The sequence below is a fragment of the Chroicocephalus ridibundus genome, chromosome 5, assembly GCF_963924245.1.
Source record: "Chroicocephalus ridibundus chromosome 5, bChrRid1.1, whole genome shotgun sequence".
NCBI lineage: Eukaryota > Metazoa > Chordata > Aves > Charadriiformes > Laridae > Chroicocephalus > Chroicocephalus ridibundus.
In genome coordinates, this window is record NC_086288.1 from 10,971,663 (window position 1) to 10,984,886 (window position 13,224).

Below are 13,224 nucleotides of genomic sequence, written 5' to 3' on the forward strand. Positions count from 1 at the left end.
TTATCAAGTAGCAGTAGCATGATCCCCTTGAGAAACATCCTTCTTCCGCAGAACTAAAGCCTCGTGCTGAATTTATGGTGATCTCCTTCCTGAGCAAGGATGATCTGTAGCATTACACTTCTTGTGCATTAAACACTACGCTTTGTGGGCTAAACTGTTGAACTGGTCCCCTAAATATTTTGAATCCCTCCCCCTGCACCAGAAGAGTTTTACTGTAACGTTTTAACTGTGTTTGAAAGAGGCACATTAAAACCCTCAATGTTATTAGCTGACAAAACAATTACATAGTCTTTATTACCTTACATCTCTCAGCTAACTGTTGAACACAAGTGTTGGCTGATAATTTGTTATTATTAAGCAAAAAAAAAAATCATGATACCAGTGATGTCCATCCACCTTCTCCCTTCTGAAGGGGAACCGAATTTGACCGTACCTGGCATTTGGAAAGGACTTCCCGGGTCTGAGCTGGCTGGAGAATGTGGGTAGGTGCTACTGCTGCTTCCAGGCGAGTTTGGATAACTGCTGTTGGGCGAGTGGGGGAACGGGTGACTATTGGGTTGCTGAAAAGAGTCTGGGAAAGTAGCGTTGTGCGGCATGTGGGGCTCGTTTTGTCCCAGGTTGCGGAATTGGGCCAATAGGCTGTGCTGAGGGTTGTACTCGCTGTGCCTTGGAACCAGCACTGGAGGAAGGACTGGAAAGAGAGAAAGGGAAAAGCCACAGTGTTAGAGACTTAGTTTTGAAGGACTAGGCTATACATGGAAAAAACCACACATTATTCCTCCCCTAGGGCATATTCACATCTGTCTTAAAAACAAAGCAGTCAAATCTAGGACTGCATGTCTAAGCAAGAACTCTTTTCCTTATATCCGGTTACTGCATAGCTTGAATTCATAGCGATCATGCTAGTTACCTGGTTTGCCAGATGGGAGCTTGTTTTCACAGAGGGCCAGTGAAGAAGAGCCAAGAACAAACCACAATTCTGCGTTTTAGTTTTAGTTGCACAAAGAAATGCTGGGAAGTAAACGCGTTACAATGCTGACATGCAGTTCGCTTTGCTGCACTTGTGATCCTGCTAATCACGTAATGGCCTGTAACCCAAAACCTTGCTAATAAGGACGCTAATAAGGACAGATATTTTTTTCTGAAGACAATACTAATACTAATAAGCCTTGAACTCAGTCCGGTCCCAACAGCTATAATTTTATTTTTAACCTGGACTATGTTCTTACAAGTTAGTATTAAAACAGTTATTAACTCTTCAAGTCAGTTTACAAAATGTGCAATTTAAAGAAAATTATGTAGTTCAAAAAAACCAACTGAGCAGCAATTGAGCTCCAACTATATGCTAGTATGGGATCAGAGAAACACACATCAGAAACTACTAGTCTCACCACACTCCCAAGGCCTCCTCACCAGCAGGGAAACAAAGGTCTCCTTTTAACTGGGAATACGAACATGATACCAGATGCACTAAGATAAAAGAATCAGCTCTTCTTCTTCCAGTGCCTCAGCTTCTATCTTTGAATGCCTCACTGCAAAGTTCAAGCAACTCAAAGGATTACAAGCTAGTCTTGTTATAGATTGAGATTTTGGGGTGCCGGGGGAAAAGGAGAGGCAAGGGCAGGGAGATGGAGATCTATGCACAAAGTAGTGGAAGTGAAATAAAAGAGTTATTCCTCTCCATGTCTGCCTCTTATCAGCACCTCCGTTTCCCAGCTCCATGGCCAAGCAGGACAGGAAGAAACAGTCCAGGATAGCCTGTCTTCAAGGGAGGGTACCAAAAAACAACAAAACCCAGCAAAAGCAAGCCAGGCTACCATGCCCTCTCCCCAACACCTGGTAGGCACACAGAAGAGGAACAGGAGCATGTATACACAACAAGTCTATACAGACATAACTATCACTCAGATTAAGAAAGGTGTTTCAGAGACAGCTGCTTCACTAAAAGGTTGAATTAAAAACTAATTGCAAAAAAAAAAAAAAAAAAATCTTTTTGACAAGAGAAACAAGTTCTTCCAAGACACTGGGGCCTCTTTACTCTTCCAGCACTTTGCTCGTACAGAAGCATTCAGATACTTACGTGAGTGTCCTGGAGTCTGAGAGCACCAGGACACCACTCGATAAACAGACCGGGCCTCAGGTCTGTGTCCATGTTTAAAATAGATACAAACAAAAGGATGGCACACACAAAACTCACTCAATATGTGACTTGATTTAGGAATAAACTTGGGGGGGGGGGGCGGGGGGAAGAATGAAAACCAAAAAAAGGCAGGTTTCCCTTGCTTTTTTTTTTTTGGCATATGTCTAAAAGAGAAATTAAGCCACCAGGTTTTTGCCTGCTGGTGGCATTAATGCATGAAAAGTTTGATCCCAGAAATCTTCATTGAACATACACTGAAAAGAAATTCCCTCACTACTGAAATTAAGGCTGCTCATTAAAGTCAGAAGGTGGTTTTAAAGATTTAATCTCATGTCTCACTTTCTTAGAGTAGCTTCACTGAGTTCGCAAATATTTGAGGCAGGTGTCACATCTAAGTAGATTTGTTTAGATGTGAAAATTGTAATGAACTCCACTTTACTACATCAATGGACAAGGGCAGAGCTATGGATGTTGCCTATCTGGATTTCTGTAAGGCCTTTGACATGGTCCCCACAACATCCTTCTCTCTAAACTGGAGAGATATGGATTTGATGGGTGGACTGTTCGGTGGATGAGGAATTGGTTGGATTGTCTCATCCAGAGGGTAGTGGTCAATGGCTCAATGTCCAGATGGAGACTGGTAACAAGTGGTGTCCCTCAGGAGTCAATATCTTTGTCAGTGACATGGACAGTGGGATCAAGTGCACCCTAAGCAAATTTGAGGATGACACCAAGCTGAGCGGTGCAGCTGACATGCCTGAGGGATGGGGATGCCACCCAGAAGGACCTGGACAAGCTCAAGAAGTGGGCCTGAGTGAACCTCATGAGGTTCAACAAGGCCAAGTATAGGGTCCTGCAACCGGGTCAGGGCAACCCCTGATATCAGCATAGGCTGGATGAAGGGGTTAAGATTATCCCTGCTGAGAAGGACTTGGGGTACTGGTGGATGAAAAGCTGGACATGAGCTGGCAATGTGAACTCACAGTTCAGAAAGCCAACTGTATCCTGGGCTGCATCTAAAGAAGCACGGCCAGCAGGTCGAGGGAGGTGATTCTGCCCCTGTCCTCCACTCTCGTGAGACCCCACCTGGAGCACCCTGCCCAGCTCTGGAGCCCTCAGCACAGGAAAGACATGGACCTGTTGGATTGGGTCCAGAGGAGGGCCACAAAAATGATCAGAGGGCTGGAGCACCTATGCTATGAGGACAGGCTAAGAGAGTTGAGGTTGTTCAGCCTGGAGAAGAGAAGGCTCTGGGGAGACCTTGTTACGGCCTTTCAGTACTTAAAGGAGACTTATAAGAAAGATGGGGACAAACTTTTTAGCAGGGCCTGGTGCAATAGGACAAGGGGTAATGGCTTCAAACTAAAAGAGAATAGATTTAGACTAGATAGAAGGAAGAAATTTATTACAATGAGGGCGGTGAAACACTGGAACAGGTTGCCCAGAGAGGTGGTGGAGGCCCCATCCCTGGAGACATTCAAGACCAGGCTGGACGGGGCTCTGAGCCACATGATTCTAGTTGAAGATGTCCCTGCTCATTGCAGGGAGGTTGGACTAGATGACCTTTAAAGGTCTCTTCCAACCCAAACTACTCTATGATTCTACAACGAAAATATGAAGTTCCTAATTATGGCATTTTCTGAAACAAAACACATCCATCTGCGATTCTACAGAGGTTCTCAATTGCAGAACACCCCAGGAGAAGCTGCACCTCCCTCGACTGTGCAGACTGTCCCTTGCCTCTAATACAACCATTCTCACACGTCACTGGAAAAAGCCATTAAAAAAAAAGTTACTCAACATCCAGGTGGACATCACAAATCCTCTCATTCACAACACAGCAAATGCCAAACCAAATCGCTCTGAATATTAGGATCTCTAGGAATTAAGCTTGTTCTGTTAAACCTTGCAGTCCTTTTGCAGTGAGGTCAAGCACTATTTAACTGTCATAGTCAACATTTGCTGGGATAATAAATTACCAGGGAAAAAAGTAACAATGAGATCATGTGTTAAAAAGCATTTTCCCTTTCCTGTCTTTATGGTTATTCCTTATTTTTCCGACCATTAAAAACACAGCTTTCCTATCTCTTCCTTTCCTATGGATGAAGGTCAAACCATCAACTTTTCTGAGGTTAATTTGTGCAGAAAGTACATCTCCTACCTTTCCCATCCCCTACCTCACATTAAACAATGATGCACATGACATCACAGGAAGCCACCCAATTTATAGCATTTTAAAATAGCAGGAGAACAGGATATTTTCTGTACGTTTTCTGTAATTAAAATAAAGCAGTGCCAGATTTTCCCAAGGTATATAGGCATGTTTTCTCCTGTTGGGTAGAACCACTGGCAAAGTTTAGAAGGACTTGAAACAAGAACAAGTCTCCTCTTCCCAGCTCTCCCTCATGCAAACCTACACTTTTTGTCAAACTGCTTCAACCTCAAATGATTAAATACCAACTGCTTCAAAATACACATGGAAAAGGGAGAAGGGAGTAAAAGAATACAACTGGTATTGTTGCAGCACAAATAACCTCAAAAATATCATTGCAGAATTTACTTTTGAGTGCTGCCCCCAAATGCATCCTCCTTGCATACATACAACCTTAAATGAGGAGGAAGAGTCCTGAAAGGCCATGTCAGGTGGGACAGAGACTACAGCACTCCAATTAGTCCAACTCCAAGACAGTCACTCACTGCCATAACCTGATCTCTCTGCAGCTCACGGGCTTTTTTGCAGACTAGCCACTCCCACCGAAGTCACAGAGAAGTTAACCTGAATGACGTTCACTCAGGAGCAAAGACACGAGCAGGCACCGGGCCCTTCGCAAGTATGGAAGGATGCCAGGAGTTCAAAACGTAAAAGGGGGATGCACACCCTTCCTGCTCCCCTCACCCCTCTGTAAAGCACTGAGCTTCTGGTCAGGTTGCAGACCTCAACCATATGGAATAACAAATTACTGAGGCTCAGTACAGCAGGGGAGGAGGCTGATCTCCGTTACAGCTGCCAGCTCCAGGAAGAGGTATAATTGAAGGGGAGAAAGCATGAGAGAGTTATTCTGTGCTAAGCCAGCACACCTGTTGCTATAAAATAATGAAGCAGCGCACATCTTTGCTGTGCAGATCTCTGCAGGATGCTACTCCAACAGTTTGAAGACAGAATTCCTCCCTTCCTCTTTACCTTCTTCAGCAGAAGGGAACACAGATACAAAAAAATAAGATTTTTTTAAAATAGTCTCTATTCAGTAGGGATGCATATATTTAAAGGAACATACTATTAAATACACTGTTGTTTTAAAAAGCTACTGCAACAGATTTGCAAATTCAACCTCATTAAAATGATTAAAACCAGCTAATGGAGTAGAACCACAAGTCAGCTTGATTTCTGTACTTTCTCAAACACCAGGTATTATGAGCTGTACCGTGGCTAAATTTTGCTCCAAGATTTTGTGTCAATGTGGACTTGGATTTGAGAGTTAATACACAACTACTAGCAGTAATACTACTAGTAATGGTTGAAGAGGAAGATAAACCACCTGGAAACCAGGCTGGGTACATGTTTGTGGAACTGTAGCTAAGAAGAGATCCTGTATCTGTCAAGACAGCCTGGGAATTGGGTAGCTTGTTTTTACCATGCAAATAATACCCAGAGTATGCCCGCACCAAACAAGTATTAAAGAAATTACAGCTACAGGGCAACTTCACCCACAGGGCTATTTCATCTAAGAGCCAAGAATGCCAAAAATATAGAAAATAGACCAAAGACAACCTGGCTGTGCAGATAAATGTTCCAACTAACCACACCAAGAAATAAATGCTTTAATGAAAATGTAATGGTGGCCTTTGAAGAAAGCTACTGATCTCTACCCTTTGTATCTCCAGCATGTCATCCTGTTCTTCAGAAAACTAACAGGTGTGCTGTCCTACAGTAAAGGTTTTCTTGATTTCCTTTTTTGTTCTATTTTCACATTCCAGAGATAATGATTTTAGCAAACATAGAAAAATCTCTGATTTATGAGTATAACTTCTTTTTTTAAAAAAAGTTTCTCTATTAAAAAAAAAAACAACCTTAATCCAAGACAAAGGACCTGCTGTACTTTCAAAGTAACATATTTTCTATCCAGATGTGTTTTGGTTATCTTACCAAGCCCAGATGACAGTTGGTTTACCTCAAAGGCTCATTTCCACCCCACGCCATCCCCCACCTTCGCATGTTACATGAAGACTTGGGTAGGTATCTCTCTTTCCATGTCTGGAAATTGGAAGACCAAGCAATGAAATACAACAAGGGGCCACATGTATGAAAGCAGACTTTGATCACCTTTCCTTGCAAAAGTAGATTCTACTTCTGTGATCTTTATAAAATAAAACAAATAAAGGAAACGATGAGCAATTGCTACTGCACTTTCTGCTCTTAAAAATCATGACGACTTGGTCAATGTATGTTCTGTAGAAGGGTTTGTACAGGCTTATACCACAACAGGGCCCTCAGCCCTAATGAAGACCTGAGGGCACTAGCATTAGGCAGTGCACTTTAATTTCCAAGCATCATATACCATATTTTCATATTAATTTATGCAAAGCCACTTATGTTTTACTAGAAAAATAGAACTGCGGGTTGGGAAGGAGGGAAATCCTCACGCACCAGTCTGTGCTATCTGGAAATGGGTATGAAAACAGGGGCGGGGAGGAACTTGTGGCTTGTACTCCACACTCTAGATAGAAAATCCTGCAAAGATGAAGTTGTAAGAAAAACAAAGAGTTAGGAGAAGAAAAAAAAAAAAAAAAACCAAGAAAAACCAAAACACAGCAGCAGTGTTAAACTAGCAAATTTCAACCCTCCTAAAGACTCCTAGCTTAATTTCCTGCCTTTGAGGCCACAGCAGTTGAAGTTGGCTGTGGCATCCTGGTGAGCAGTCCAGTCCCACGGTGGGAACGGAGCAGGTACCAACGTATGCTCAGCTGAACGTGCTTAGTTTTGCTTGCTGTCTGTAGCATTAGATAGTCACTGAAGCATGCTGACTGAAACCTCTCGCCAAGGTCTCGCTTGTAAACAATAAAATGCCAAGTAGAAAGAAAAGTTTTAATGTCATTAGGTTTTCCCGTGTTGCTTAAAACAAGACCTGGCAAAACTGAATATACTTTGACCAGAGGACACGTTCTCACATACAAAGACACTTACAGGTCTACACGTAGAGTTTACTCTCGGTTAAAAAAAAAAAAAAATTCATAGCGTTGTGGCAAAAGCAATCTCTGAGGATTTAGCTACTTTATGTTGTTCCAATACCACCTGGCTTAAGCAAGGCTGTCCTACTGGCAGTGGTAGCACGGCTTTGCTTTACTGTTTTCTCAAAAGCAGAAATTCCAGCCTTTTCAACTGTCGCTCCAAACCGATATTCTAGTAATTGCAAGCGAAAAGGCACAATAATAGCTATTCAGCAGCCTATTTTGGGTGACAGATGGACAAACAGGCCAGACTTTCTATTCTGGGAGAAAGCTGAGAGCTGTCTTGTTTTCTCAACTCTTAATTTTATTTTGCAGTTTCAGTAGACCCCTCAGCTTGATTTGTCATTTTACATAGTTACAACTGAAGACTTGCTTTACTGGCTTTACTTTTACATCAGACATCTGGTCTAAATGCATTTGGCAAGTAATATTAGTACATTTCCTGCATTACAATATTCAGCTAACATTAGATTTTATTTGCGGATGCTCTGATAAGCTAACGTTTTGATTAAACTGACATTTGACAAGGCCAATTTCAGAATTTAGTACTAATTGTATGCACATTAGTGAAGAAGTTCTTGTAAGCGGATTTGGGGGGAGAAATAGTTCTGATACAGGAGGAAGTTACAGTGTGATAGTGTATATTAACTCAGACATTTACACAGACCAGAGTTCAAATTACCTGTACAAAAGCCACAGTCACCATCCTACTGAATAGGTTAAAACTTGGAAGCCTGGTCTTTTAAGAAGAAACAATTTTCAAGAAAGGACGTGAAAGAAAAAAAAAAAACAAAACAAAACCACACGAACATACCCTTCCTGACAACTTATATCCCTTTATTGCATCTCGTTTTTCTTTCACATGGTGAGGTTAGACCATTCCCTCCTTTCTACCTCCCTATTTCAATTCCTCTCCCCCAGGTTGGTTCTGGTGGGGAATTTTAGAACCGAATTCTGCAAAACTGAAATGAAGCAAGTTTTATACTGCTTGCCAAGCAAACTGACAGTTGCTTGCTATTTTGGGGAACCAGCCTATAATTGTGCCCACCTGTTGTAGTGTGCTATTTTTAAAGTTACGCCCAACAGCAGCGTTACACAGCGATACGGCAAAGCCTCTCAGTGACAACACTCTCTGCTCCATCACCTCCAGCCTGCAGAGGTGCAGAAATCCTTCAAACTGCCAGCTTTTCTCTCCTGGCTCCAAATCTGATCTGGACAGACTTGCGATCCGGCAGGCGATCCACTGCATCAGGTTTGAAGCACAGGGAGAATATGCCGTGACAGGTTTTTAAAGGTCCTCTACTCAATTTACCCTGCCTAGAAACAGTTTGGGAATATTAATTTTATATGTAGTGATCCTAGGCCGGTCAAGTACAGGGGAATGAGATGGGGACAACTAACTGACCCATTTCATTTTTCTGTAAAGTACCTAGAGACAGCACTCACCAGCATGACCAGACCAATATACACAACCAAGCATCTGTGTGATTTTAAAAGGCATTAAAAAGCTCCTTCAGACATGCCTTTATTTTTCTTTCACTGAGAACTAGAGCTGCAGTGCTGTATAGGGGAGCATTCAAGGAGCATTTACTTCCAGGAACACGTGAATCTAAACCTGCCTTATCCAGGATTTCCACCATTTCAAGTTTCTTTCTGCACCCTTGGTGCCTGCAGTAGGTGCGTAGCCTGATGGAGACTCACTTAGAGCAAACAGCACAGGAGATCAAAGACAAATATGAAAACAATCAGGTTAAAGTCATAGGCAAGGAGTCCACGCCGGGAGCAAAAACAGCACAACACACCTACTGCTTTCCTCAGAGCCTGGGGACCCAGCCTGTTCTCGCAGCAAAAAGCAGCTGTACATTTAGGTAGAATGCTTCTTGCCAAAAACAAGCTTGCTGAAGCAGACATCCACTTTGAATTCATGGTTGTAATGGAAAGGAACATCACGGTCTTTAGGCAGAATTGAAAACTGAACTGTTCTGACAGTCCACATCACGAAAAAGCAACTGCTGCTCATCCCTGCATTTGGGTGAAACATGGGCACCATCAGCTTCATAAAGCCCCTTGATGTAGAGCAGACTGCAGCCAGCTCTCCAAGGAAGAGAAGCTTAACAGAGGGAAATCGTCCAGCCTTTTTTATCTATGCTTTATTGGTAATTGCAAAAAAACCTGAACCAGTGTAGTTATTTTATGCCTCCAAGTGGCTGCTACTGGGCTGATCCATGCCACTAGAATATTTCAGAGGACAGATCAGCTGCTTCTGGACTGACCGGTTTTGTACCCCCCAGCATCGGATGCTTCAAGCACAGTGGAGGATCAGTAAGCACCTCCAGAAACGAATATCGAAATGTTAACAACTGCATCACCCAAGGCAGGTTTACGCTCACTTGGATCAATGAAGAGTAGGTTTCTCCCAAGCCTGACCCCTGATGAGGTATGAGCAGATCCTGGACACTCTCAGGAGACAGCATTCAGTTGCAGGGCAGTGGGTAGCCATTTACGTGAACACTCTGCACCTTCAAGCACTTCCACGCATGAAGCATAAAAGAGAAATTAATTGCCCTTTTGCCTGTTTTGTAACATATTATAAACTCAAATACTCTTTAACCTAGCGGACTGATGAGCAAGGACACTTAGTAGAGGCAAACTAACACAATTCTGCAGCTGATGGAACCGAGAGCTAGTGTTCACCAGTACTTTAAGAAAATGAAATATTCAGTTTCTTCATCTTCCTTCCTTCCCTTTAGCTACGGCAGAAGAACTGAACCTCTTCCCCTAAAGAAACATTAGAGGTGTGATTTATTATTATTTTTTTAATAGCAGTGACAATCCACTGTGTGGATGTCATCCCATTCCTTTTGTTTTGCTGTTAGAGCAAACAGGATCCAGGCTTAAAAAAAAAAACAACTTTTTTCCCCTAAATTCTGGATGACATCCTTCACCTGATCCCATTGACATAATTGAGGACAGAGGCAAGCAACAGAGGCTGTATCTCCACAGAAACCAAAGGAATAACAGAAAGGAAGGAAGTATCTCAGGAGGGACTTCCAGATGTCATTTCACACACTCTCCAGCAAAACCCGAGAGGCCATTTGTGGCATTTTCAGAGAGAGATGAGTAACATCCTTGTTCACTTTTTCCTCACAGCCGCTATGTATGCTCTACATCTAATTATTTCTCAAGTCTTGATCACACTTGATGACGGTCCCAAACCAGGTATGAGACTGATTTCCAAATACCTCTAAACCAAAAAATAAAACTGAGGAGAGAAAGCAGATTCAGCCAAGTGAGCACACCAGTTCAGCTGAGAGTGCCAGTTTTTAAAAGGCATCAAATTCAGACCCTCCCCTCCTTAATTAAAAGCTTTGCTTTGCCTTGCCAAGAGCAAAATTTGACAGCCATTAACTACCCTGCACCAGAAATAATTCTGCACACAACAGAGATATGAAACAGCAGCAGTGAGCTACTGTAACACATCTTGAGGAGGTATTTTTTCCTGGCAGTCAAGTATCCCCATTCCTCTACGTTCTCCTCTCATTTCCCCATCACCTCCACTTCTTCCCACATGTCATCCACAGGACTGTGTTGGTACAGATGTTCCTGTGGCCACGCTGTGAGCGCCAGTGCTGCTCTGATCATCCTGGAAGATAACACAGCAGGGGAGGGAAAAAGCGACTGTGGTCTGGTTCAGCAGGAGGCTACGCAAACAGCTGTGCTGGCACAGCACAGAGAGCAGGAGATACTTGTGCACCCCACTATGGATGGTGTCTCCATCACCTGTGGGGCAGCTTGTGGATACCAGGCTGACCTGACTGTCCCACCGTCACAGGAAGGCCACCCTTCCTTGCCTCCACCCCGTGACCCCAGGCTGCCTTGCCCTCATCTGACTCCGCAGTCAGGGCACTGAGCTCGACAAGCTAACCCTGTAAAAAAGTAGTTTTCTGCCTGCTCCACTTTCTTGATCAACTCGCTGCAGGATCAGACGGGCACCTGTGCCTGCGCAGAGCCTCTAGGTCAGGTTAGGCGCAAATATGGTGCCACCACGTGACACCCACGTACCTGCCAGATGCCACGTTCCCCTCCTTGTGCAGGGCAGCAGCACAGCCTGTGCTCAGGGACACCTGGGACACTCCCTATTTAAGACTGCTGACAGTTTTCCGCCCCCTATCACCTGTGTACAACTGGTTCCTATCTAGCACGGCTAACAAAAATCTCACGTTTGGTTTCAGGTGTAGCTTTGTAGCCAGCAGACACACCAAAGCGTGCTAATTCTCATGTTTTCCAAGCTTATCTTCTCAAGCTAAACAGCAAGGATGGAATCAGGTATCAAGGTAGAAAATCCATGCATCCCTCTGGCACTGTGAAAGCTGAGATGCATCCATAGCACTAATTTCCCAACACAGAGCATTACCTGATTTTACATATTTGAGAATTTACCGCTAATCCATTCCTCAAAACTCACACAGCACTGAAACAAATTACATGACAACCAGCAGAAGAGTGAACGTGTAGATGCCATCCCATGCACACACCATACGCTTCAGCTCTCCAGTAACTGGATCTGCACAAAGCAGTTAAACACAGACCACACTGTCAAGCAGAGCCAGAATTTCACAGTGTACCTTGCACACAAAACGCGCATCATACGCAATCTGAGCTTCCAATTTTGGTGCGTCAAGAGAAAGTACATTTCTAACCCTCCTGGCTGTGATGATAGCCTTGGAAACACAAACCTTGATATCTGCTTGAGTCCGTAGACTTTTGGAAACAGTGACTCATACATGAATTCCCACTATCCATTAATCTCAAAACATAAGCACTTATGCAGCAATAATGGTGTTTTAATATCCTGGCAAAAATAGGAAAGAATGGGTAGCAGAAGTTGGGAGTGACTGTCAGGAAATGAAGATAAAGATGACACTTAGAAGACAGAAAGAAGAAGGAAGAGACAGGAGAAAAAGAAGTCATAAGTTACGAAGCACAGCTCTCCAAGCCAAACAGGAGTTCAGCTACCACCTGTTTCCAAAAGCCATGCTTTCCCACTCATCTCCAAGCAATATCCCTCAAAACAACGGCAGACCCGTGGCTGACTAAATATAAAACCCTCCTCCTTTACATACCCAGCCAGAGACCTCAGTAAAACCACAGTGGGCTTCAACCCCACGCACACACTTTGGCACACTCTTACAAGTTGAAGACGTAACTTCAGCATGCAGATAACATTGTACCTCCGGATCCTGATTTAACAGAGCACCTCAGCAGAAGTGAATGCTCCTGGTCAGCAGCTACCTCCAGAATATTTCAAGTGGTTAGAGCAGCACATTGAGCTTGTGAAAGGCTGAACACTTCTGTCAGCTCTGCCAAACTGACTACAGCCCTAATGCTTAGAAGAAAACCGCCCAGTTGCCTATTAGGCAATTGACCAAGAATGTCTAGTTTTTCCTGAAGAATGGTACTCTCTGGACAAAAAAGAGAGCATTTTATTTCTACCATCTCCAACTTGATTAAGTTACTGTTTTGGATACTTTTTGCAGCAAAAAATCTGTAGCTACATGAATGCAGAGATTTTTATCTCCTCCAAAATCAATTAAAGAGCAATCCAGAATTCAAGCTTACAATTAATAACTTTTTGCTCTGTTTCTGAAATACAAAATTCTTAAGATGACTTAACACCCAAAACCCAGCCTTCCAACCACTTAAACTACTTAGCAGCACTCAGCTGAAATGTACATTTCAGTTAGACACCTTTTGGAATTTTTATTCTATTTTTATCTTGCATATCTCATTGCAGTGACAGGACATTTACAAATACCTATTTTTAAATATAGTATAAATGGTCCAAATGAGAAAGTTCC

The 13,224-nt window shown here is 43.1% G+C and overlaps 1 protein-coding gene across 3 annotated transcripts in view; it reads right to left on the reverse strand.

Moving 5' to 3' along the window:
• Positions 1-13,224, reverse strand: part of SMAD1 (SMAD family member 1) — a 51,845-nt gene that overhangs the window by 12,222 nt on the left and 26,399 nt on the right. For all 3 annotated transcript variants that reach the window (XM_063336706.1, XM_063336703.1, XM_063336704.1), the window contains exon 3: positions 434-691. In XM_063336706.1, the coding sequence (XP_063192776.1) occupies positions 434-691 (258 nt within the window). The remainder of the gene's footprint in view (positions 1-433; positions 692-13,224) is intronic.